The sequence below is a fragment of the Columba livia genome, chromosome 5, assembly GCF_036013475.1.
Source record: "Columba livia isolate bColLiv1 breed racing homer chromosome 5, bColLiv1.pat.W.v2, whole genome shotgun sequence".
NCBI lineage: Eukaryota > Metazoa > Chordata > Aves > Columbiformes > Columbidae > Columba > Columba livia.
The window spans coordinates 44,267,987-44,294,324 of NC_088606.1; the positions used below are offsets into that span (position 1 = coordinate 44,267,987).

At 49.0% G+C, this 26,338-nt stretch overlaps 1 protein-coding gene across 3 annotated transcripts; it reads left to right on the top strand.

The window, feature by feature from the left end:
* Window positions 1–23: 23 nt before the first annotated feature.
* On the top strand, window positions 24–26,184 carry TP53I11 (tumor protein p53 inducible protein 11). Of its 3 annotated transcripts, XM_065064752.1 has the most exons (8): window positions 24–170; window positions 6,710–6,825; window positions 17,856–18,211; window positions 19,227–19,285; window positions 19,864–19,912; window positions 20,356–20,452; window positions 21,239–21,340; window positions 22,493–26,184. In XM_065064752.1, exons 3-8 carry the CDS (start codon window positions 18,083–18,085, stop codon window positions 22,624–22,626), a joined length of 570 nt encoding a protein of 189 aa, XP_064920824.1. In that variant the 5' UTR covers window positions 24–170; window positions 6,710–6,825; window positions 17,856–18,082; the 3' UTR covers window positions 22,627–26,184. The 3 variants fall into 3 exon arrangements, with proteins under 3 accessions (XP_064920824.1, XP_064920823.1, XP_064920825.1); XM_065064751.1 differs by lacking the exon at window positions 6,710–6,825 and having other exon boundaries at window positions 28–170; XM_065064753.1 differs by lacking the exons at window positions 24–170; window positions 6,710–6,825 and adding an exon at window positions 15,036–15,059.
* Window positions 26,185–26,338: the final 154 nt, after the last annotated feature.

Consider the following 26,338-nt stretch of genomic DNA (forward strand, 5'->3'; position numbering starts at 1 on the left):
GGCGGGGCGGGCGGGCGCGTAAAGGCGGCGCCGTGCAGAGCTGGGCTCAGTCTGGCCGCCTGCGGGCTGCGCGGCGCCGGCCGGCTGCCCACGGATTGCTTTGCCCATGGGGCAGTCGCGCAGAGCACTCGGGTCCGCAGCCCCCCGCCGTCGGGACGTGCGCTAGGGCGGTGAGTACCGTGCGCGTCTCTCCGCGCCGCGGGCTTTCTCCGCCGTTCCCCGGGGACTCGAGGACCCGCGCCGGAGAGATCGGGAGCGCGGAGTCCGTAGTGGAGCCCGCTGCTGGCAGCCGCTGTCCGGCCCCCGCTGCCGGGCGTCCCCTCCGAGAGGGCTCCCCGGAGTCAGAGCGGGCGGGGGAGGCAGGATTGGGTAGATGGATGTACGGACAGACAGACAGGGGCAGCAGGAGAGGGAGCAGCCCTTGTGCTGTCTGCTCATGGCTGCGGTGGGACAGTCTCCGTCCTGTCCTTGCGTGGTCGGGGTGGGATGGGTGGAGGAGGAGGTGGGTGGAGTGCTGCATCCTGGTGAGAGAGTGGTGGGTGACCCAAAGGCACGGGTGAGACAGCAGCCAAACCATTCTGCAAGGTGATGTACAAGTGGGTTTCTCGGCTGAGAGCTTTGTGGAGAGGGCTTTCTTCTGGCTGTCACTCCACTCAAAGGCTGGGATCCTGTGTATGTTATTTCCTGGAAGTGCCTTACCTTTTCCTCAGGAAGAGTCACGGGAGGATCTTGGACCCCAAATGGGTGCTTCAGGTGCCTGAAAGGGGAGGATGTGTGCTGCCCCACTATATGGGCTGGGAGGTCAGCCTTGATGGCTGTGCTGTGCTGTGGCTGGGATGTTGGAGGCTGGCATGGTAGCAGTGGCATGGGGTGCAGCTCTGTAGGTGTTCTGGGGAGCCCTGGCTGCAGGGGGGGCTTGGCTGTGAGGGACAACGTGGTACTTGGCCTGGGGATGGAGTGGGAGTGATGGGGTGAGAGAGCTGTACTGCAGGAGGGAGCCAGGGAGAGGAGATGGGACAAAGCTCCTGCTGTCACAGGAGGGTGAAGGTGAGATGAGGCAGCTTGTAGCAGGCTCTGCATCCCTGCCTGGGCACTTACACATCCCTGCATGCTGGGATGTCTGCCATGCCACCTGTGGGGCCTGGCTGTCCCAGCTGAGCAGGTGCACTACTCGCTCTAGAGCAGCAACAGCTTTTAAGCTTTCCAGGTGAGGACTGCTCTGACTGAGCAAACTGGGCTGAGGAAGAAGCAGCACCTTATTCAGTGCCTGCTCCTTGCCCTGCCCCAGCACTGCCTGGAGTTGGAGCCCACCAAATCTTTCTGTTACCTGAGCAATGTCCTTGTCCCTCCTGCAGCTGCCCAAGAGACAGGACCAATAAAGCCTGAGCTGCAGATGGTTAAATAGTACCATTTAATCCATCTCCCCTGTCCGTAGAGGCTGGGAGGCATAAACACCAGCAGCAACCAAAGCCTTGTTGACATTAGGGCTACCACCAGTACAGCTAAGCCATGAGAAACTACAGACTATGCAAGAACACTGGCTATTCTGGACTTGGCATAAATAACTTGCTCTGTAACTCTGTCTGCACTAAAGCAGAGTCTGCTGAATAATGACGTTCGGGGCCTGTGGATGAGGAAAGTGTTTTTTAAACAAATAAACAGTAGTTATGCTTTAGGCAGGGGAGCACCCTTGGGAGGAAGTTTTCTTGGAAAGGTTCTGGCAAAAACCAAACAAGATCCTGAGACTCAGCAGAAAGGTGGTTCAGCTAGCCATAACCATATCTCAAATAGGTTGGATAAATACACCCGATGAGTGCACAGTGGTTTGTGGGGAATACCATGAACCTTCAGTGTCCTGTTGCCCTCAGCAGAGAGGGGCTAAGTACTGGTGGCAGCTGGGATATGTGGGACTTGGTTGCTTTCAAATGTGTCCGTGAGGTTTTTTTCTTTGTCTGCTGTGCAGAGCAAGATCAAGGGAGCTTTTGTCTGGGTAGGTGGTTTGTCCCAATCAGAAGGCTGAAGAGATTATGTCTGCCGTATAGTCTCAAGGGAAATTTATCCCTTCTGCTGGCAGGTCTTTAGCAAGGATTTGTTGTAGAGAGATACAGGCAGAAGAGCATCTCCATTGATCTGTGAAAGCATAAATCACAGAGATGCTCTGCCCTGAAGTTTGCTGTCCATTTGGAGCTGTGTGGAGGCTGAGGCCTGATCCAAAGGGAAATGTTTTTCTCTTGTACTCAATGAACATCAAGTGCTGAAGTGTGCAAAAAGACCAGAGTACACCTGCAGCTGCCATTTGCTTGTCCTGCAGCTCTCTGAAGGTCAAAGTGTTTAACAGTGGGGGCTGAGGCTGGGAGGGGTCATTCCACATGCTGGTTACCAGCATCACTTTGAGCTATTTGGATCATGATCTGTACCTTCCTATGTGTGTGTTTGGTCCTCATCCAGTAAATACCCAAATTTTTAATGAGAACTGATACAACACAAGAAGTATCTCCCTCTGCTGCAGGTGGAATGGGCTGCCATGCATGTTGACTTGGGTGGAGCTGGGGACTCTTCTGAGCTGGCAAAAGTGAGAAAGGACCATGAAGTGGGGGTGTCTGTCTTCCTAGTGCTACAATTTTTGGTTTCAAGCTCTCCCCTGGCACAGGAAAAAAAGAAAAAAAAGAAGCACACATGCACCAGAAAGATGTTGAGATTGTTTATGTTCTGTTTCTGGCCTGGTGCCAGCAGGAAAGGCTTGGTGACCTTGGCACTATTGGGACATTATTTATAGAAAGTAGATCTTCTGGGTTTTGTATTTTTGACGTAGGAACGTGAAAACAAGTCTTGGGAGGAAAGATCGAATGCTGGCCCCAGATATATTGGGTCTTTCTCCAGACCAGGAAAAACAACACTTAAGAGGTGACCAGGTGTTCCTGGTTCATGTTGCTTCCTTCCTTCTCTTGGAAAAGTAGTTTGATTATATTCTGAAGGTTGCAGGCTAGCACGAGGTCCCTCAGTGTCTTAAGTGAAGAGTTTTTGCTCAAGATGCTAAAATATGTTCTCAAAGACAAATCCAGCTATAACCAAAGACAGCCTGGTGATTCAGATATGGAGGTAAATGATAAATTACTCTCTGGCTTTATTCAGTTTCTTCTGTTTCTGAAGCTCTGTGTCACTTGCAAGGATTAATGGATTGCAGTGTGTTTTAGTACCCATCTGTGGTGCCGGTTAGTGTGACTGCCCTCAGATGGAAGATGGAGAAAATGACTTGGAGATGCACAGGGTCTGTGCTGGGCAATCCACCATGCAGGAGCCCATGCCGGTCCCACAGCTCTGCCGCTCTGGGCTCTGATAAAACCCCAGGAGCAAACTTTCCCGCTGGATTAACGATGTTGGTACATTTCTCACCCTTATCCTGTAAGGGAGGCTGTGTGTCAGTTAGTTAAATCTGTAAATGTCTCTATCCCTCTGTGAGCAAAATAGGAATTTATTGAGCACATTTGTGCATTGGTTTTGATGGGGAAATCCTTGCTTATGCTGTACCTGACTCATCTATACTAGACCTTGGTTGGACCCATGAACTGTGCTTTACACAGCTCATCTTACAAGACGAAGCCAAGGACCCAAGGGGATGTCTAAAGCCACTAACAGAGTCTGTAAGAAAGCTCTAATCCAGATTTATATTGACCATTGCTGTGGTTGCAGGGGAGGAGAGATCTGTCACCAAATTGTCAGCACAATTATAGCCGGGTTTAGCGCTAAACATGAGGGGTTTCTGTTGATGCAAGTGGTTTCAAATTGTGTTCTCACTTTCTGAACCCGTGGGGCCAACATCAGGAATCTGAGCAGAGGGACTGGTAGCTGGCTCTGTTGCTGCAGAGCTTCCTAGAAGTTTTTGTTAGGGCTTTGGATTAAGGTAAGTTAAATCAAAGGTGCTGAGGAGAGCATGGAGAGAAAAACATTTGGAAATAAACAGTGATTTGACAGCCCGATTTCCTGGGGAGTGATATTAGCACTATGAGTTGAAATAGCAGAAGACACGCACATAGGAGTGTTGAATAACACTGGCCACTGGCAACCTAATTATTTGTTTGAAGAGATTCTGTGTTTTATAGGGAGATTATAATGTAGTCCCCTTTGCAGCTGCCTGCTGCTGCCTACAGGAGAGAAATCCCTCCTTTTCTTATTAAAATCAGGCAGCACTTCAGCTGCCCAGGGCAGGGGAACAGGAGGAAGGCAAGTGCAGGCAGAACGCAGACAAAGGCCTGCAGCCCCCTTGTTTTTAGCCGTATCCTGCTGGGGTTAAGAAAATAAACAGTTTGGGACCGTGTCAGCAACCAAACAAGATCTACAGAGAAAACCCACAAGTCTTCAGGAAACTCTGTGGGTGACTCAGCCCGTGTTTGTGCCTGAGTACGTGTTCATTCAGAAGCCCATGACTGCAGCAGGAGTGCTCTTTTGTAGTGGTGCCATCTTATGAGTGAAATACAAACCTCTGGTCTCCGGTTGTTTGTGGTTGTGGAAAAGGCTTGAGAAGCTTTTCTAGCTGACAGAGGTTATTTTGGGAACCCCACTGCCAAGCCCTCAAATCACTCCAGCCCTTGTTGGGCACTGTGGTTTCTTTCTGGGCTTGCAGCTGGGCCTGCAGTGGGTGCAGATGGCCGTGACAAAGAGCAAACAGCTTTCCTGAGGTCAACCTGTGCATGTTGTGCTTCCTATCCTCTCTTCCATATGGCCGTGAAGATGCCTTGAATTCAGGCTTCCTGGCTGTCTCATCCTGCCCTGCTATGGATGACATAAGCCCCTTGCTATGCACAACATAAACCCATCTAGGCAGCCGCCTTGCTGGTCCCACGTACTGCAAAAGCTGTGGGAGGTACCTGGGCGACGGCTTGGGCACAGCCTGGGTGCGGGTGCTCTGCCATGCTGTACGGAGCCCGAGGAAGGAACGCGTTATGGAAAGGGGGGAATCATATTGCCAGCGGGAAAGGAGGGGAAGCAGGCTGTTCTCTTAGGAAACAAAGTATCTTAAAGATTCATGATTTTGAGTCCGTCTGAATCCTTCTGTTGGAGATCTAAGTTTAGCTGCCCGGAATGTCATTGAGGGTAAATGCTCAGTGCATTCCAAGGAGGCAGAAATGCGAGCTGCCTCCTTGCGGAGAGGAGAGAAAAACCCAAGAATTGCAATACAGAGTCCAGAGGAGCTGTGTGGTATTGGCTTTTCACCAACGTTTTCTTTGTGGCCTAGGAAAAAAAGTTACTGTAGAAGCTGCCTAATAGCAATAGAGAGCACCCAAACATTGCTTAATGGAAAGTGGAAATCTGCCATGAGTGAAAGGCTCCACTGAACAGGACTGAAGAATCTAGACCATCTGTCTGCAAATTCCCAGTTTGTTTTCATGCTAAGTGAGAGTAAAATTTAGCTGCCTTTAATGTCAGCATTGCTGGTGGAGTCTCTGGAAGTGCTGGCCACAAATCTGGTACTTGTGAACAGCAGGCAACTATAGTACATCCTTCCACCCTTCTCCCCCATTGCCCTGCCCAGTGCAACTGTTTGCTCACTGCAGTGTATGAACGTGTTCTTGCCTTGTCTGCTGGCAAAAGCCCAGCTGCTGTACATCGTGAGTTCAGCAAGTCCCTCCTGTGAGCTGTGTCAACATCCACTGTTTAAATCTAGGGACAAGTAGGATGGGTTGAGAGTTGATGGATGGAGAAATAATAAAGCAGTTGAGCTTATCTCCTCCAGATAATGTATTCTCTGCTCTGTATCACTGTGCAAACTGGGTGTCTTTTGTTGGTGCTTGCAAAGAACATGGGATAGAAGAGACCAGCCTGCAATCCCCAGTGCCACTGTTACGGGTAAAGTAATGGGGAAAGTGTTGACTAAACCTGACACTTCTGTGTCATAAGCTCTTCTAAGCAGGAGGCTGTGCTAACTCCTTGCTGGTGGAGATGTATATATACACATGTACGCACAGCAAAGCACCGTGTGTGTATACACACACGCGCACACACACACATACTGCTGTTGTATAATGCTGCTATTACTGTAGCTTGTTGTATACAGGTGTCTGAGACTTTAAAGTGTAGAAACACTGGAAGATCCTTAAACAATCCTTGAGAGTAGAGGTGGGATATCTGGCAGTGTTCATGCTGCTGTTGCTTGGCCTCCTGGATGTCCCTGTTGCCTCCTTGTCCCTAGGTAGAGAAATTAAACAAAGATAGGGAGTCAATATGTAATTTGGCAAGGAGAAGGACTAGTCAGTAGTACCTTTATCCTTTCTTAAGGCTTCTCTCGTATGTGCCAAATGAGATGGGGAGAGAGCTCCTTGACTGTGGGACCTCTCAGTTCTTCTCAGATACCCTCCATCACCAAAGCTATTGATGCAAGACTCTGGCATCCACCCCCTTGTCTCCTCTGTGCCATAAAAAGAGAAATCTTGCTTTAGTTCCTTAGGCTGATGTGTGTCCTCTGTGGCTGTAACTAATAAGAACAGGTCTACTTATGACAGCTTCTCTGTGCCCAGCATAAGAGAAAGGATCCTCTTTCCTTGCAGGTTGTTGTCTAGCTTGTTTGTAATCCCGAAGTGTGACACCATGCTGTGAGATGGGCAAAATAGATATTTGCCTGGGATTAGGCAGTGAGAAGTTGGCTGCAAGGATCAAGAATTGTCTTGCCCATCCATATAAATGCTGTAAAAACCTAGTCTTGCTCATTTTCTAGGCTCCTGTGGTCTGTGGAAAGTGATGAGCTATTACAGATGGTGTGTCCTGTCTGAAAATAAGGCATCTCTTGAAGATAGCTCACCCTGCCTATTTCCCGGAGCCAAAAAGAGGGAGGTAAGGAGAGCTATAGGTTCATGTTATATTTGACTTACAAGCCCCACTTTCTCCACCCGTGAAATGTTTTCAATTTTGCACTGGGGGCAGACTTCTGTGTGTGATCCTCACAGTACACATACACTGGCATTTTGTGGAATCTGTAGAACCTCTCACACATCAGAGGCATTGTCTTTTTCAGTCTTCTTTATATTATTTCCTTTTTCTGATGAGAGCTCTCTGAAGGGTACTTGTGTGCTGAATACCCATTGCTGATAATGTCCATTATGAAATCCAAAAGGAAGGTTGAGATTAAATGTCATGTACTTCACACTTGGGGAATTCAAAGAGCCTTGTTGATCTGTACATAATTCAGGGGTTGACAGCTCATGCATACACAGAAATGCATATACACATACCCATGTGCATGCAGAGAGTCTTTTCCCCTGACTTCACAGCAAATAAAAGCAAAGACAGGTTTGTATCAGCTCCTGGGGGTGTGAGGCGGGTGCATCACGGTAAAGCCTGTGGGTTCTTCAGAGCTGTTTAACTGGAAAACCACACTAGCAAAAGTGATTGCTTCTTGGTAGTTCAGTGGGCTTCCCTCCACTGCCTTTCCCTGCATGGCACCATGCTGAGCTGTGGCTGCTTTGGTTTTACGTATAGGGGTTTAATCTGACCAGGAGGATCTTCCAAGAGCTTCTGGCATGTGTGAAGGCGGTGTTGATGTTTTACCCCAAGGTCTCCACAGTGCTTTCTCCCACCAGCAGGGAAAGAAGACAGACAGAAAAAATTGATGCCACATTAAGCTGGTTGTTACTGAGGCCAGGGAGGGCACCTCTGCCTCTGACATGTCATGTGTAATGAACTGGGTGCTGTATGGGAGTGTGTAACCTTAGCAGCACAGGGGCATCACAAACAGGTAGCAGACACTGGTGGATATGGCTTGGGCAGTCGCCTTTGAAGTGCTGTATCTGCTGAACATAAGCCTTATGAACTTGGATGGTAGGTTTACTTTTCACATACAACTGGGAAAACTGAGGTCTGAAAGGTTAAATGACCCAGTCTTGGTTGCATGGAGGGGCAGCAGCACTGCCAGACCTATAATATACTAGTATTTTAGCTTTCAGGCTTCCCATTCTATATGCTGGACTGTAATATGCTGCTGGAGAGCAGCTGGTTTCACTTCCAAGTGCTTTGTTGAGGAGAGTGTGCAACTCGTGGCTTCTCACCATTTTGTGGGATGCTGCAGCCTGGTGCTTCACAGACACGTCCCTGTGCACCACGCACTGCCCCACTAGCCAATTGCTAGGAATTTCTTTTGAGAATTGCCACCAACTTGTGAATCAGCAGAGCCTATACTAGCTCTGTCAGCAGCTATTTAGAAGTTTCCCTCTTCTAAATCTGTCCTCCTAGCTCCTGTTTGCCCAACACAGGGAATTTTGTATCTAACATTTTTAGCATTGACCAGTTGCCATAGAAACCACTAAGGTGCCAGAAGGAGATTTTTGCAAGTTGGGGGTAGGCTACCAAGTCATCGAAGTATGTGTTTTGTTGGAAGGCCTTCTGCTAAGCAACTCCCCAAGCCCATCTGCATATCTGTGCTTATTTTCAGTCTAAGGAGCCATGAGGGAGTGATAAACTTGGAGTTGTAATTGTGTGCAGATAAGCAGGGCTTCATATTAGCAAGTTGTTTAGGTAGGAAGTGAGAATGTGTTCCCAAACTGCAGGTGATGGGTCCAAGTTGTGTGTAGGGTGGTAGTCCAAGGACAAGAGATGAAAGATGGCATTGATCTTCACCATGGTAAATGGTTAACCTAATAGAAGAAGGACTCAAGACCCTGGCTGACATCTCCCAGCAAGGAGTCTGGGACAAACTGCTCTCTGGGGCTCTTCTCTCCCCTGAGACTAAAGCATAGGTGAATGCCAAAATATTACAGAATTGTCTTTACTAACCAGTCTCAAGAAATAGTCACCCTGCAGCAGGATCCAAAGTAAGTCCACACAAATCAAACTGTAGCTGATATAAATAGATATTTTTATATATTTATATATATGTAAATATATAATTATATTGTATACATTTGTATATTTACAGAAAAATAATATGCACTTGATTTATTAACATAATTTATAACTAATAATAAATTTTATTATATATTCGTATAAATAACATGCTCTTATAGGATGTGGATATAACCATGTAATATGGGAAATGCTCTATAACATAGTGTTGGTGATGACTCATCTGTTGACTGATGGTCGTTTGGGCCATTTCATATCAGGCCTGGTTCACAGGACTTCTCTGCTGTGAAGTGAATTTTATTGCCAACACAATGAGAGGTGCAAGTCTTGTGAGGGCCCGTTTGCCTGGGACTTGGGAAGTGTCCTGGCTAGACCAAAAGGCAATTTCCCTGCTTAATGCAAATTTATTCGTCTGCCCTTTCTTCCCCCTGCTTTGTGTGTGCCTAGACTGCACATCTGGTCATATCATGATAGACTATGGGAGAAGAAGAACCCTTTGTTTTCTGCAAAAATGGAAAAAAAAAAAATGTGATGGTGCTGGGACATCCTGCAGCAGGTGGTCTCAAGCTGGGGCTGCAAATCCACCCATGAAACAGGTCAGGAACCTGCTTTTGGGCTTCTGGAGTGGCACAGCCTTATTTGTTTTATTTTTCCATTTCATGGTTGTACACATGTTGGTAGTTTATAAATTGCAGTAGTTACATTGTGCTGGGTAAGTTGCTGGACAACAGATAAAGAACTAATGTTGCTGGAGATATAGTTCATCTTCTTTTGGGGGAGAATCTATCAAGAATAGCTTTAAAATCAGTATACACAGGGAGATTGGGCTTGTGTGTGGCTGAAGGGACCAAATCTCCCAAATTGTAGTTTCTTACCATTTCCTTTTGAATTCTGGACATTTGTTGGGAAAAAAGGGCATTGGCTTCCTGGAGGGTTTGTGAGTGGAACTTGTCAAGTACTTGGGGGCAAAGTGGAAAGAAAATCTGGAGAGGTTTGAGGTTGTTGGGACAAGAAGTGCCAAAAAGCCCCATTTTACCGTGATAATCCAGTATTCAGTGGTGTCATGGGTAAGCAGCGTGTGTCTGGGCTTCTCCCTGGTTCCAGGGCTACTTGCCATAGAGTTTTTTTGAGCCTGTGTTATTCCTCAGGTGTGAGCCACAAGAGAAGAAATACTGAGTTACATCAGATTTTCTAAAATTGAGCTTTGTTACCCTCTTTGGTTGCAGGGCTCTTCTGGCTTTTTAAAGCTGCTCTTTTCCAGTAGCAAGAGTCGATTTAGTCAGGTTTTTGGTGTGTGTTTGTTTTTTGATTTATATGTGTGCATATGGGTTTTATTTTTTTCTTCTAATGTTTCCCTGTAGGAATCATCTGCAGGACAGATGGCCCACTAAGCTTCTGGGACTGTCTCCCACAAACACCTGTCTAAGGCAGCTGGGAAATCAAAGAGGAATTCTCCTTTAATGCCCTTAAAGAAAAGCAGTTTCCAATCCAAATACGTTGTATTTCTTTCTCTCTGCAAGCTCTCAGCTCCCTGGGAAATGGAATGCTGGGTGGTGGCTGTGCAGGGTGAAGGTGAGGGGCTGGGTGCTGGCTGGCATGCAGCTGCCTGAGCTATCAGGGAGCGCAAGGGCAGCTTTGGGGTGACAGATTGCTGTGGTCAGCCAGGCTGAGAGCCTCCATGGTGAGGAGGAGGATGATTGAGGAGGTGGACTCATATGCAAGTAATATAGATACAATCTGCTGCTTCAGCGGCTTCTACCTTGTGTCCTTTGCAGCCAAAACACTCCTCAGCAGCAAGGGATTGGCTACTTGAGAAAGGTGGATAGCATGGCCAGGCTTGTATTCAGAGGGGGTGTGTGCATGTGTGTGGTGGACAGAACACAAGGTCTGTTTGTCCCCCATTTTGGAGCCCACCAAGCCACATGCAAGGTGCCTGGGGGTGCTGTGTGTGCCTGTTGCTGTGCAGGTGCCTGACCGAGCACATTCGGGTGCCGCAGACTGCTCTGACAGCTGCTGCTGGGGCACACAACCATGTTCTCCCCCGAGATGAAGCCCAGTCCTGCTTTGCTGGGTGCAGAGGGGCTGGCTGTTGCTGCAGGTGCTGGTTAGCAGGCTGACAGGAGTGTGGTTGCTGTGTTTAATTATAGCTCTCGTTTGAGAAACTAGTAGAGCAACAGGGCTTTTTTATCTTGTTCTGGGGAAGCTGAGCACTTCGCAGCTTTTGATTGCAATATAACACCTCCTGTGATACAGAAAGAAACTCTCCTGTGCTCCCTGAAAAGGGAAATTTGAAACCTATGGTCAATAAAATCCTTGATCTGGGCTATACCTCCCAGATGGTATGGCTTGGCCTCCACTTGTGGTGCTTCTTGGGGCAGGATGTTTTTTTGGCTGCAGAGAGTTTGTGAGCAGGAGCTGCAGTGCCTGGGGGTCACTGGGAGAGCTGGGGCTGTGGGAGAGGAGCTGCATTGATGGGGGTGCAGGGGCTGAGTATGTCTGGGGGATGCAGCCCTAAAGCAGGTGGAAGCGAGAGTTCAGGAGAGGCTGAGCAGGCTTTGGATGTCCTTCTCAACCTGCAGTGGTAACAGGGTAAGTAACACAACTCTTACCTCTCCAGTAGGTTGTCACCTGCTGAGTGGTGATGCTGGCCATTTGTGTTTGTGGTTGCTGGAGCTGCATTAGGCACAGGGTGTCACCACCTTGCATGGAGGGCATCAGGCCGTGTCTGGCTATGGGGCATGTCTAACTGGCAGTGTTAGCTTTGGACATGCCTCAAGAGATTCTTCATGAATCACAGGTCGTTTGGGTTTTGAGGTTTCCGGTGGCTTGTCTGTAGGAGTTGATCTAGGGTCACCCATTGTAGATGCCTTTCCACCTTCACTGTGTGTAGGGACAGGAGATCTCCTGTTTGGGTGTTTAGGTTTTCCCTAGGGAGGACACAGTGTCCCTGTACCTGTTGGAGTTGCTTAAAGAAGCAGCAGGGCTGTGGTGGACTTGGGAATTGTCAAGGGTTAAGATTGCAGGGTGACAATAAAACCCTGGCAGATGTATTGTTAACCCCCTCTCCCCACCACTTCCCCCTTTTTGCCCCTCCCTCTCCCCCCTTTCCACTAAGGAGAGACGATTGGGAGGAAAGAAGGACAGAGAGAAGAGAGTTGGAAAAATTAACAATGTTTTACTAATGCTACTAATAAGAATAGAGAAAATAATACAAAATATACAAAACCAATCTTGAAAGTCTCAGCAACTGCAGAGCCGGCACCTAAAGTCCTGGATTAGACTCTGCAGCCAATCGGAGCTGGATTCAGTCTCTCACTAGGCCTCAGTTTGCAGGGACGACTAGCAAGGTCCTCTCCTAATATCGGCCATAAGCAGAAGGGAAAAAGGAAAAGCCAACGAGATCCTTGTGATCTCCCACTTTTATATGAAGTATTCACGTGAATGGAATGTTATACACAGTTGGTCAGTTTCTTGGTCACTTGCTTCTCGTTGCCCCTCTCCCGAGATGTCCATCCCTGCTTATCAATAAGTTTGCATTCCATTGCTAGGTTTACCAAAACATGTGTCTGGTTCTCCAGGAAAATGCAGTTAATATGAAGGCTTTAGCTGACAGGCAAATTCACTAAAAGAGAAACTTGTTTTTAGCAAAACCAGGACAGGAATGAACCTCTGACAAGAGATGTTTCCTACTAGTGCTACAAAGAGCCTTCTATACTGAAAGAGCTGGTATTTATGTGGGAAGGGAGTCCTGTGTACCTGGCATGTTACAGGTGAGAAATCTGAAGTATCTCAGTTGCTCAGGTGTACAGACTGTGCCAGACTGAGCGGGAGTAGCAGCCACATCATGCTGCTGTGGTGGCTGAGTGCTAATTGTTGCCTGAGCATGAGGTTATTTTTGGCTTGATCAAGTTTCACTCCCTACAGATCTCCGAGGCTTCCTGACGTGCAGAAACTGCTTTGGGAGAGGTTTTTTCCTTCTCTAGGGTAGAGAACTTACACCCCTCATCCAGGGCGTGGGTCACAGTATATTATTCCCAGCAAAAAAAGTGCAAATTATTCTGTTATTTTAAGATGAGTTGTTAGTCTAGAACATGCAAAGCTGTGTGCTGCAGCTGGTGTGGACGACATCCACTGGGAGATGGGGATAGTGATGGGCTGCTGCAGCCGGCTGGTGGCAGGAAAGTCCTAATGGTCTAGATCTATGTGCTGGATAGAAATCTAGGCAGGGAGCTGATTTGGTGACTGTAGGTTTGGGATGTGCAGTTGTGGAAACACAGCGTGAATGTAGCTGTACCTTTATAGTCACCTGGCATGTGGGCAGTTCTGGCTCGGGGCCTTCTCCACCTGGGCTTCCTGGGGAAACTTATTAGGCTGTTTGAATAGGATCCACAAACATGTTTTGTGGCTTTCAGGTGTATTGTTGGAATAAACATGGGGGATTTGCCTCATCCCTCAGTTTCAGAGTCTAGAGGCATCTGAGGTTGTTTGCCAAGAGCCTCTGCATGTAAAAGTGGCCAGATTGAGCCTTCATATGTGAAGAAGTGGAGGGTGAATGGAGTTGTAGATCCCACTCGATTAGGCAGCAGCTTAGTGCTTGCAAGAGCCAAGGTACCTAGTACATCTGGGTATCCTGTCCTTAATCTTCTGGTGTTTCCAAAGCAGGGGTTTAGTCTGTCCTGAAGGTGCAGGACTGTAGTAAAGTGGAATTGTCAGACGCTGAGATACTTTGTTAATGGGCCATGTGGGCAAGAAAAGGGAAGAGATGGCTGTCTGGCTGAAAAACCTATGTGGAAAGTTATCTTTCCCTTTCTGGCTGGTCTTGCTCATGTATGACTGCTCTGAACTGTGCATCCACTGCCTCTCCTTTGCCCTGCCCATGTGTTTGCACCCAGGCTTTCTGGCTGTCTCTGTGGCTGAGTAGGTGTGGGGTTCAGAGCAGGTGCGATGGTCCTGGCACTGACTTCACCGGGAAAGCAACAGAACCACCAGAGCCTGGAGAAACAGCAGAAGAGAGGGACAGATGTGTTATGGCTGCCAGGGCCTTGCAAGAGGAATGTTGTGGGCACCAGCTCGGCTGCAAGAGCCGGGCACAGGGCAGATGCTGTGCTGGGCGCCCCTTCCATGTGCAGAGCCCCTTGTGCTGCTGCAGTGCTGGAGACCTCCCCTTCTGGAGCAGTTCCAGTATTGTAAAGGGACAATGTTGCTGCTTTGTATTTACTAGTGGTTCTCAACCTGTGTTGAAAGATGCTTGGGAAATTGCATATTGGCTTGGGAAAATTAAAAGCAGAGCCTGACAGGATAGCAAGAGTCACCTCTCTGTCCTGATCGTGATAGAGCTGAACAAACTTGTGGCCAGCTTAGATGTATAAACTCTCAGACATTATCTTGGCTTGACTGATTTATTTTCTCTTCCTCTGCCTGCACATGGAAAGTGCTCTCAAACCCTTAGAGTGAGAAGTACTGCAGTGTCACCTCTTTAATTTCAGCAAAACTGCTTTGTCAGGTAAAAGGCCGCACCCTGGATGATAGTGCCACCAAAACAACGTCCAGCTGAGCAACAAGCAGCAGCCCCATGGCCCCAGGGAGCTATGTCCTCACAGGTGGGCAGGAGAGTACCATCAGCTGCTCGGCAGCAGTTTGCTGAAGCTGTGGACATCTACTTCTGGTGCCTGTGGGAATGGGATCTGGTTCCCCTCTTGCAGCCCCATGCACCTCCCTTAATGGCTGCATGGCTCTGGCTGCTGCAGCATCATTGCATGTGCGGTTGAGTCGCCCCTCTCCTGTGCTGCAGAGCTCCTCTGCTCTCCAGACTCTGGGAGAGAAGCGGAGATGCTGGGGGAAGAGCTGTGGAGGTGGGGAGAGATGGAGCTATCATTAGCGTGGCACCAGTGAGGTTTCTTTGCACCACAAAGCAGTAGCTATCAAAATTGAGCGCAGTGTGCTGAACAGCTGAACAAGGGAACAGATGCTGAAAGGAGCCTGTGAAGAAAAGGGATTTTGGAGGAAAAAACCCTTTTTTCAACTGCACATAGGCACTGTCCATCACTGAGCTGTCATGGGGAGTAGGAATTGCCTGTTTATGGTAATTGATCTGCACAGCCACTGGAATGCTCAGAAAAAGGATTAAGGAGGGAAGAATTGCAGGAGGAGGAGGTGGAGGCTTCCCTTTAAAAACGCACGGGATAATAGAAAACATCCTTTAAATTGTCAGGGTGTCAGGATACATTCCTGTAAGTATAACATTTTCAAATCCTCGGCATCTTCTATCTAAATGTCTTTGAATTAGTGCTAATGCATTTGTTAGCTCATTATTCATTAATATTCCATATTCATTAGACTGGCTCTTTCTCTGGAAGATGGGGATAATGAGATGTGGGACTGGCTGCAGGGCCATGCCATGGCTTTGCTTAGTGCTGTAGGAGTGTGGTTTTATGTACCAGAATGGCCTTCAGTGACTGTTTTATTGGCATTTGTATCTGGCCTCTGTTGTCCTGGCTCTTGGACAGTGGTTCACCACAAATTAGTGGAAATTTTTAATGGGAGAGCAGTGCTAATGATGATGTGGATAAATTTCCACTAAGTCCTGCGCTGAAAGCAACTGATGAAGGCAAATTTTGCTCTTTAGGCCTGTGGTCAGAGTTGCAAAACTGCCTCTGTAATCACAGAGCTGTTCATTGCTGTCTTCATTGGTGAGTCATGGAGTCAGCCCTTCAGCCCCTGTCACCTTCCTTTGCTTCTTGCCCTCAGGAGTGATTTTTCTAGAGTAAAATAGAGCTTTTCCCTTCTTTTCTCTCCTTTTTTTTTTTCCTCCTGTTTTTTCCCCTGGCAAATCTTCTCCTCTTCTGACCATGAAGCGGACAAAGCATGAGATGTGGGCATCAGGCTTTCCCTGGCGAGAAACCAAGAGGGATCCAGAGGTGCCAGGCTGGTGCAGACAGCAGGCTCAGCACTCCAAGTCCAGAAAGCCTCAGGTCTCTCATCCCTGGGAATGGCTTTGGTGACCCAGGGCCAGTAGAATGCTGCTGCTTAGGCCTTTTGGCAGACTTTTGCCTCAGCTACCAAGTCTTCATGGAAGGGCTTTGCTTTGCTCGCCACCAAAGCACCCTGGGGAAAGAGAGTGGCTGAATAGGTACTCGGTGCCTTTCCAGGGGTGTGAGCACTGTGCATCAGCCCTTTGCTTGGGACTGTCCTCCCTGTGTCCTGGGAGCTGCCTCAAGCCAGATGAGGGGTGTGGGGTGGCCTCAGAGTGGTGCTTAGGCTCGGCGTGAAAGAGGGGAGCATTCAGCAGAGGAGTGTTGCTTCAGGATTGGGCTGGATAGCTTCAGTCAGAAAACGCTGGACTAGAAATTCCACAGCAACAGTTCATCTCTGGTTTCAGCAGCACTGCAGTTCTGGTGGGGAAACCACTTGGTATCCAACCTTGTGGGTCTGTGCCTGCCAGAAGCAGAAAGGACTGCAGGATGTGTAGTAAAAGAAATTAAAAAGAGGTCAAGCTTTTCTGTTTGACACATCTCTGGCTTTGGGGTGGATTTTTGTGCAGATTATCTAGATTTGAGTACACACAAAATATTGTGACAACTTGGGTTAGCAAACTCCAGATATGATAAATCTTCCGAACTTCTCTAGTAGTAGCTACTTCTTCAATTTCTTGCCCTGTGCTCGAATGTAGGCATGAATGTACAGCTTCCATCTTCTTACTGAGCAGTTGTTTTCCATTGTCCCTCTTGTGAGATATTTTCAGGCCCTGGCTGCTACATCTGGCTCTGTGCTGCTTTTCCAGTAACCTGGGCTTAGTTATTCAGTGGAATAAGGGGAAAAACATGCAGCCAAACAAACCCCTTGCAGTCCAAAAGAAGCACCTGCAAAGCCTTGAGTAGCTGATCAGGCTCACTGAAAATAATTTTGCTTGTCTGCTGAAGGGATCTTGTTAAACGCTTGATCACAGGATTCAGTCTTTGCACTGTCCCAGTGAGATCTCTTAGCTTTGCCTTACAGAGAGTTAGGTTGGGTGCTTGCAGACGTGACTGTCTGCTCTTGGCTGGACAACCACAGGGAAGGGTTTTCCTGCAAGAGGGAAATCCCTTCCAAGGCAGCGGGACAACACTCGTGTGCATGATCCCAAAATAACTGGTACCTCATTTCATTACTCCCTGAAGGCTCTTGTCTTTAGACAAGAGCATAAATCCTCTCCTCCTGGGACAGCTGTGGGAAGGCTTGGCTTGGGCACAGGACTATCGGTGCTTGAGCCTTATGCTTGCTTGGGCCAGATTAGTTGTGCCTGGTGCCTATGGGGATTTGTCTGTGGGTCATCTGGGAGGGCGAAGTGGCAAACAGGAAAATGTCTTTGTGTTCAGCTGAGCCAGGATGAAATGAAGATTAATTGGAAGAAAAAACTTTCTGAACTGAGGGTTTCCACGATTTTGTGATTGCAGGATGGTACAGAGTGATTTCATGGGACTCTTGACACCTCCACCTGTATACCACCATGCCAAGGCAGAAGTTCTCTCCCACTGTAGCTTCTGTCAGTTACCTTTGTCCTGTTTTTATACCAGATAGTATTGGTAGTTTCTAGTTGCCATTCTTCCCTTTCCCAGAAAGTAATGTATACTCAGTCTTGCCTCTGGCTTGTTGTTTGGGGGCTGGTGTGTTCTAGCACAATGTGGGGGCTGCAACATCTTGGGGGAGCCACAAATACCTGAGCCTTGTGTGGTATTTGGCCTGAAATGGCAAGTGAAGGGTGTGATATACAGCATGGAGAAAGACAGAAGACTAAGCATCACTTAATTACTTCAGTTCCTCTAGTCTGGGAAGCATTTAATTCCCCTGATCTAAGAAGCAGCCAAGAGGTAGCATTGGGCATTTACTCGGCCTGGGATCGGCCAAACTACAGTTTGTTGCTCAAAAGGATTTATAGCTATGCTAAAGCCACACTGCTCTGAGATATATATATATTTATTTATTTATATGTACAATGTACATTATGTATGTGTATATATGTATATTTTTTTTTTCCCCCCTTCTGGCAGATCCTGGTGACCTCAGGATCACCCTGAGATGAGCCTCCTGTAGCTGGGGCTCCCTGCCGTGGGAGGATGAGGAGCCACCTGCTGGCCTAACAGGAAGATTTTGTGGTGTTGGCTGTTTCGTTTTGTTTTTCCTGAACTTTGTGAAATTTCATGTGACGGCAGAGCCGCTTCCCACGCCCCCTTGCACCGCCTCGCAGCTGAGGGCTGGGAGGTGGAGGGTCACCACCATGGCGGCGAAGCAACCCCCACCACTGATGAAGAAGCACAGCCAGACCGACCTGGTGAGCCGGCTGAAGACGCGCAAGATCCTGGGGGTCGGCGGGGAGGACGATGACGGCGAGGTCCATCGCTCAAAGGTGAGGGTAGTGGAATGGGAAGCCTGGGTGCAGTAATGATGGAGAAGAGACCTTCTGCTTGGGCAAATCAATGCGGTGTGGGGTGGTTTTTCTGCTTCTAACTTCTGCAGCCTCTTTGGCAAAAGCAGGGCTCACAGCTCCATGGGGCTCCTGTAAAGGGAGATACAAAGGCCATGGTGGTACAAACAATGCTGCCTTTGAGCAGCAATGGGCCATGCAGCCTGCTGGGTTCATGGGAGCTTCAAAAAATGGCTTTTTTGTGGTAATAGGGTGAGCTCTGCCCTCAAGCTGCTTTAATCCATTCCTGAAATTGCATTGCCGAGACACCCATGAGCTAGCTTGGAGCTGGTGCTGTAGGACCATGGTAGAACCAATGCCTACCAGCCGGTGGCCTGGACACTAGAGCAGCAATTTAAGTGGTGACTCTCAGAAGATGCGTGAATTGCAAACAAACAATGTGTTTCAGTGGAGTACCAGAGCTGGAGAACAAGGCTGGGAACCACAGGAGCCCTGTCTGGGATGCTCTCTAGAGAACTTGCTGGCAAGGCATTGCCTGGCTCCCTGCCTGCATGTGGGGAGCAGCAGAGCCCTCTGAGAGCTCTCTGCAACCAAAAGCTCCCTCAGTACCTGAGCCCTATTGCTGGGCTCAGTCATTGCCTGTGCTCCATCAGGATGGGACGTGCAGATAGTGTGTGGGAGGAAGAGCCAGTTCCCTACACACATAGGTGAGAGGAGGCAGGAGTTCATGCTGACCCTGCCCCAGCCCCACACTGCAGGTTGCTGATCCCAGTAAGGAGCAGTAGAGGCTACAGCTCCTGATGGAAATCCAGGCAGTCTTCAGTAGGTGTTGGGACCAAGGGGTCATAGATGAATCCCATGTCCTTGTCTTCCTTCTAGCCCTCTTAGAGATAAGCTCCCACATGAGGTTAGGTATGCTGTTTTGGACTGGCAAATACTGCCTAAAGTCTGGGGAAGGATCTGCCCAGTCACATTGCGCCTTTTATTTGAATTTCAGATTAGCCAAGTACTGGGAAATGAAATCAAGTTTGCTGTCCGGGAACCGCTGGGGCTCAGGTAAGATATTGGACCACCTTGGAGCTGGGTTGTCTGAGGGCCCTTGGCCATAGCATCCCTGACAGCTCTGGCTGCTGACACCAGCTCTGCTGCTGTACCAGTGTCACTGCTCCCTGCAGGGGCTTCTTGGGGGCCATGGAACCAGATGAGCTCTGCTTTCTTCCACTATAAATCAGCCTGAGGCCCTTAAGCTCTTGTCTCCCAGCAGGTGCTGGGAACCACAGGGGCTGCATGGAGCTGGAGGAGCTCCTGGTCTCATGTGTGACAGAGTGGTGCATCTTGTGGGGACCTCCAGCTCTGTGCCATCCTCCTGGCAGGGTCACTTCTCTCCTCTGCTTGGGTGTGGGGGATTTTGGCTCTGCCTCACCAGCAAGGCCAGTCTGCATGCTGAGGCTGGAGCTACAGGGGGGTCTGTGGGAGGCGAGTCCTCCCGCGGGAGGCTTGTGTCTGCTGGGGTTGTGCTGGGGGGAGGATGAAGGCTGATGCTTAAGCAGGCAGCCAGGAACATGCTTTGTGAAGCATTGAGTGATAGGATCACTCCTGTGCTCACACTGGGCTCTGTCTTCCCTCTCACTCAGGGTCTGGCAGCTGGTTTCCGCCATCATGTTTTCTGGGGTTGCCATCATGGTAAGTGAGGGATGTAGTCCTGGGCACTACCAGCTCATGACTGCCAAAGGGGTCCCCCCTGTGTCGCTTCTCAGTCCTGGCATTTATCCCCCTCCTCTGCTTCAGCAGATGCTGCTGCTTTTTGTTGTGAGGCCTTTGCCTTCATCATGTCTCAGTAATGGGCTTTCCTAGCAGTGTCCTTGGTGGTTTGTTCCCATCACTGGAGTCTGTTTTCATCAGCAGGGTCATAAACTGCACATGGTGTGGCAGCTTCAGCCATATAAACCAGCCACGAAGCCAGTAGCTGACATGCTGATATTTCTTGTGCCTCCTTAATTTCCAATTTCCTGGCCAGTATCTCTGATCCCATAAAGGCTTGATGTTGGAGTGCTGCTGCCCAGGCAGGCATGTTTTGATGACCCTGGCCAGTGCAGGCTGCTCAGTCTCTCCCTTGCCTCTGCCAGGCCCTTGCTTTCCCTGACCAGCTCTATGACGCTGTCTTCGAGGAGGAATCGGTGAGCAGCAAGACTCCCATCCGGCTCTATGGAGGAGCCCTCCTCAGTGAGTGCTGTATTGGTTTACCTGGGGAGCACCACAGCCCCACAAAGTAAGGGGACAAGACGCCAAAATGGCAGGAGCGGTCAAAGGCTGTGCCCAGCAGGACAACTGCAGCTGGAGAGCAGATGATCTGCTCTTAGCAAAGAAATGGTTTGTTTAAGGGTATTTTGAAAAGCTGAGCTACTGCTGCTTTGTCCTAGTAGGAGCTGCACACACTCCACATACCTGGGGGAGTACCCCTGAGTGCCCCAGCAAAGGGGAATGGTAGATGGGGGGCTGGGCTGCAGCTGGGGCCACACCCCCTCGTGGGAGAAGGGCTGGGGGGTGGTATCCCAGGAGGGCCCATGCAAGGGGCCCAGGAGCTGCGGGGCACAGGACAAGAAGGTGAGGGGGGCCTGGAGGACAGATCCTGAGAAGGAAATGAGTGCAGGAATTAAACACACAGGGTTCGTTTAGCTCTGCAAGTGCTCCCCAGCTGCAGGGACTGCACCTCCTGGATGCCCTGCCAGGTCCCTCTTCGGGGCCCGCAGGCTGCAGAGGATGCTGCCCTGCACCAAAGGGCAGGCGGGTGCTGCAGGGCGTGTTTTGGGGGGCTCGGCGGCGTTCCCGGGCCTGCAGCAGCACCATGCGGGCAAGGCGGGAAGTGCAGCAGCCGGGGAGGGCGCAGCTGCCCCAGAGCCGTGTCTGCCGGGGGAACCCGAAGTGGGTGATCCGGGGCAGGCAGGTGGGCTGCCCTTTCTCGGTGATTCCCCCGGCCCTCGGGCAGCTGCCCTCTGCTGTCCCCCGCAGGTATCGCGCTCATCATGTGGAATGCTCTCTACACGGCCGAAAAAGTAATTATCCGCTGGACGCTGCTGACGGAGGCTTGCTACTTCACCGTGCAGTTCCTGGGTGAGTGGCTGCAGGCACCCGGGGCAGGAGGATGCAAAGGATGGGGAGAGGGGAGATGGGGAGAACAACCTGCATGAACAGTGAGACTGAAGGTGAAATTGGAGCAGCGCCCTTGGGGCTGATGGACTGAACTCCATGCTGAAGGGGTTGTGGGGTGAGGCCCTGGGAGTCATAGTGGACTCAGCTGATGGGAAGATGCTGTCACTGCCTCCTGTCTGGCACAACCACAACAGCCATTGATCCCAGCTGTCTCTGTGCTGCTTCTGGAGACAGCTCCTTTGCTCAGTGGGACTGGCAAAGTTAACCTGGCCCTTAGAGCATCTTCCCTGCCATCTCTTCTCCCTTGTCTTTCTCTATGGAGCAGCTTCTTCCTTGTGCTGCTCACGGAAGGGTGCCCAGGTGCAGGGGAAACATCTTCTTCTGACCATTTGTTTTTTTCCTTCCTAAAAGTATCCTGGCCTTCATAACCAGCACAGGTCATCTCCTGGAGTGGGCTGCCTAGGTGGGCCAACAAGAAAAGACTGTGGCAACCTACACAAAATAGAGGATGTTGAGTCTTGCCAAAACAGAATAACAGTTCAGCTTGTTTCTAGGGAGCTTGTCTATATTTAACAATGAAGGGGATTTTGTATGCATATTGGTAGCTCACTAACTATTATAAAGTAGCTGGTTTAGATATGGGGTATGTGTTGGCAGCCAAAAAAGAGGTAGTGTGTGTGGGGACTCTATGTATTTTGTAGATGCTTCTACAGTTGTAAAATGTTTATTTATTAGCACTGAAGTGGTCAAATTGCAAAGCAGACTCAGGAACATGCAGCTTCCACAATTAACACCTGAACATGACATTAACTCAACATCTGCTCAAGTGACCATTTCAAGCTGTAGCTGCTTGAACATGGGGCTGCCTTTAAAGCAGGGTTTCTGCAAGTGAGGGCTCTGTGCCCCTGTGGCTAACTTCAGGGCTGTGCAGTCAAGCTAGTGAAGAGCAGTTTTGCTGTGCATGTAAGCCTGGTGGGCCTGCAGTGTTTGCAAGGCTCAGCAGGTCTTCCTAGGAATCTGCGTTAGAGGGCAGTAGAAAACAGCTTTGTACTACTTGTCTCCATTCGATTTTTCATCACCAACCTCTGCCTTGTCTCCCTGCTTCTTCTCCAGTTACCACTGTCTCCTTGGTTGAAAGCAGCCGGATAGCCACAGGTGCCATGCTCCTCCTGGTCAGCCGAGTCCTCTTCATCCTTATCAGCATTTATTATTATTACCAAGTTGGACGCCGTCCCAAGAAAGTCTAATTCCTGGGCTTTTTGTCATGGGAAGGGTGGGAGGGTGGGGTTTGTGTCGGTAATTTTGCATTATAATTATAACTTTTTTTTTTGTTAGTCCCTTTCTGTTCTAAAGTGACTTCCTTCTTTTCCACTTACCGGCATGAATCAGTGTGTAGCCCGGTGCTGGTGGTATTGCCAGGTGAAATGTGGGGGAGCAGCGTCCAGCAGGTCCCCCAGCCCCTCTGGAGGAGGCAAGGAGCGGAGGGAGGAAGGCTCAGGGAGGTGTGTGGGCCTGGCAGGCTCAGGGAAAAGAGCCAGTTTCCTGGGGGAAACTGGCCAACAGGATTACAGGCTCTGAACCCACTGGAACAAAGCACAAAATACAACTAGCACATTGAAACCAAATCCCTGAGGAGACAAGGTGGTAAGGAAACAGCTGAAGGACTCAGCTACTCCTCATGGTAACTCTTGCACCTGCCTGGTGGAGTGTGCCCTTGTGTACAGCCTGTTCCCCTTTTAGCAAGCACTTACTGCCCAGGTAGTTGGGAGCTGGACTGTGTCAGGTCTAGTTCAGCGCTTTGCAAACAGCTCTTCTTTCCTTGTTGCCAGAGGTGCAACCCTGCTTGTAGTTTTGCAGGAGATAGAGCAAAAGAAGAGGGACACCCCTTGCTTGATCCCTTCACAGGGACAGCACTGGGAAGGGCGGAGCCACTTAAACTAGAATGTGTGAGAAGCAAAGGCAGCTGTTGGAAAAAGCCCATTGAGCACAAAGCCATCCCTGTGCTTGGGATGTGTCATGAAGTTTCTGGACTGGGGTTCTATCCCTTCACACCAGAACACTTCCTATAGTTGCAGCTTCTCTGGTGGTAGCAGCAGTGGTGGATGTGAAGTAGTGTCTGGTGCTTCAGTTAAGCAGGGGCTGGAGTGCTGCTGTGGTCAGCACTAGTGAGAGTATTGGTACAGCTGCTTGGGTCAGTGAACAGCCTCTGGAGATGAGCCCCAGCTGTGGGAGATGTGTTCCAGCTCTGCTGATGTCAGGCATCACAGCTCTTCTGACTTTGAGAAGAGAGCACCCAAGTTCATTGCATTTAATACACTTAACTGGGATGAATCAAGGAGGGAGGTGTATAAAGGCATTATTTTGTACTCTAATTCAGTAAAAGAAGGATTCTGTGTGCTTTAATACTCACTGGCCAGTCTCTCCAACACCTACTGGGCTTAACAGCATTGGCTGCCCTACTTCCTAGTGCTTCCCTTGTGGACTATCCCTGTCCACAGCTGGAGGTGGCATTTTTTTGTTCTCTGTGGGACTAAGGTCTGTGTACAGAATATGGACTTCTTACTCATGTGCTGTTCTTGACTGGATCAGTGTGTTCCCTGGAATAGAGCTGATGTCCCAAAATCCCCATAGAGAGTTGCCTATGCAAACAAATGTTGGTGGGAACAAACAGCCCTCAAGCCGCTGGTGAGACTGGGATCTACAGCTGTTGCTGTTTAATATCTTAGTGGAGTTAGAAGAAGGTAGTGGGTACTTACCGTGTGTTGTGTTAGTGCTTTTGGCATTTAGAAGCAGCTGCATAAGCTGGGCACACTGTGTGCATTGTACCTCTTGGCCATGCAAAATGTCTGTCAGGTAAGAACATTGAAAATAGTTGAACCAGGAAATATTACAACTAACTTTTTTTCCTAAAAAGTAAATCAAAGGGAGAGGCAACATCCAACAGCAGGCTAAATTCTGGAGCCTCCCAATAACACATACCTGCCAAGCTGCTTTCAACATGTCCAAAATATGATACTGAGCAACTAAAACTTAGGTTTAAGAGGAGCCTTCCTGGTCAGCTGGAAGAGTTGGGCTCCAGGAGGGAAACCTTTTCCCTGTGAGGCAGGAAATGATCAAGTGCAGCCTGGAGAGTATCACAAATTAGACAGAGTGATGCTGTGTGTGGGAGCCGGAGTGTGGCATGCTGTGGCTCTTGCTTTTACCCTGCATGCCCACCTGCATGCATGGGCAGCTGCAGTGGTAGTAGTTGTTGGTATAGGTATGTGAAGCTTGATTCTTTGTGTTTTGGGGTCACATGAATGTATACACAGACTGACTTGGTTTTGGGGGGGTGGGAAATTGCATTTGTAGGAAAGACAAGTAAAACTGACCACAGGAAAAGCAATCTTGCAGAAGGAGAAAATGGAGGGTTGTCTTAATGCTGTCCTCCCATCTGTGTTAGCTGCAGGTCCTAGACCTTGGGTCTGTAGATGGCTGCCTCATTGGGGTACCTTAAAATGCCATCCAACAGGTGAGAGAAATGAGTTGCTGCACTATGGGAGAGCAGTTATCTGAATACTTGTTGATGGTTAAATCAGGGGAAGCAGTTACAGCTTTCCAAAGGAGCTTTAAATGATGTGAGGTCTGATTCCTCTGGTCCCTGGCTTAGCAGCTGCCTCTGCAAAACTTAACAACAGTGAGACACTTCTAGTTTTGCCATTTGCTGTCTTCTGCTCCAACACAGAGCAATACCTGGAGTGTGTGGTCTTGTAAAGGTTTTCATGCTACTTGGTACCTAGTCCTAAAAGAGGAGAGATGAGAAGTTGTCTTATTTTTGTGCTTCTTGCTCCGTCTTGCAATAAATGGACCATGTAGAAAGTGTAAGTGGACTGAGGCTCTATACCTCTTCTACAACAGAGGTGGGAGAGATAGATGCCCCTGCCTGGCAACAGCTACATCAGCAAGGTGCCACAGGAAAAACCTGGCCAAGTCCCCTTGAGGAGGCAAATTTGTAGCAGGTGAGGTCTAGGAGGGTGTTTCTCAGAGTGATTTGAGGATGGAGACCAGAGAGCATCTGCAGCACTGCCAGAACCCAACTGTGGCTTGTGTCTTTAGTCTGGTGTGAATGGGAGGAAAGGGAGGAGGATGGTGAAACATATATACAGAACTACATCCCTAAGGACAGAATTGCTGGCATCACAGCTGCAGGTGCCAGTTGAGCTTGTAGTCTGGGATCAAAAGCCTGAGGTGTCACTTCAGGTTCTGCTATTGATCTGCTGAGAAAAAAATACCATCTCCACAGGCCTCAGTTTCCTTTATCTGTTAAATTGTGAGAAAGGCCTTGGACTGACATCGTCTCCCAAGGGAGACTGCAATGAATTACCTGCATTTGTATAATGTTGTGCAGGGTTGGGAGCTGTGCTCCCCAGGGGGTTGTGCTCTGAGCAGGCATGGGCTGGGACTAAGGCTGACCCCCTTTCTCTGCCAGAGATGGACCCAAACCCTTGCATTCATAGAGCCCTCGCTTTTGAGGGTGAAGAAGGCTCATCATTCTCATAACTCCCTGCATCACCTTATTTATGCCTAACTGCTATCTGGCAAACTGGAGCTGGTGACAAAGGAGAGGCTCTGTCTGTCCTAAGCTGGCCTCTCCTTCCTGGTCAAGGGTTTTTACTTAGGGGGAGGGGGGAGGATGGGACACTTCAGTTTATACCTCATTTTAGCTGCTGTACCTGAGTTATTATTTCTCCTCTGGTAAGAAAGTGACTGTACTTAACACCAAGCAAATAGTGAAAAATTAAAGCTGTTTCACTTCACTGTCACAATATCTTTCTTTTATTTTTCTTTTTTTTTTCTTTTTTTTAAGAAATGCACACAAAAACCGTGCAGAGTACTTCAGGCTTGTGTTCTTGTTTATACTACAAAAAAAAAAAATCCTTTCAATATAAAAAAGCATTACAGTAGGGAATACAGGATAAA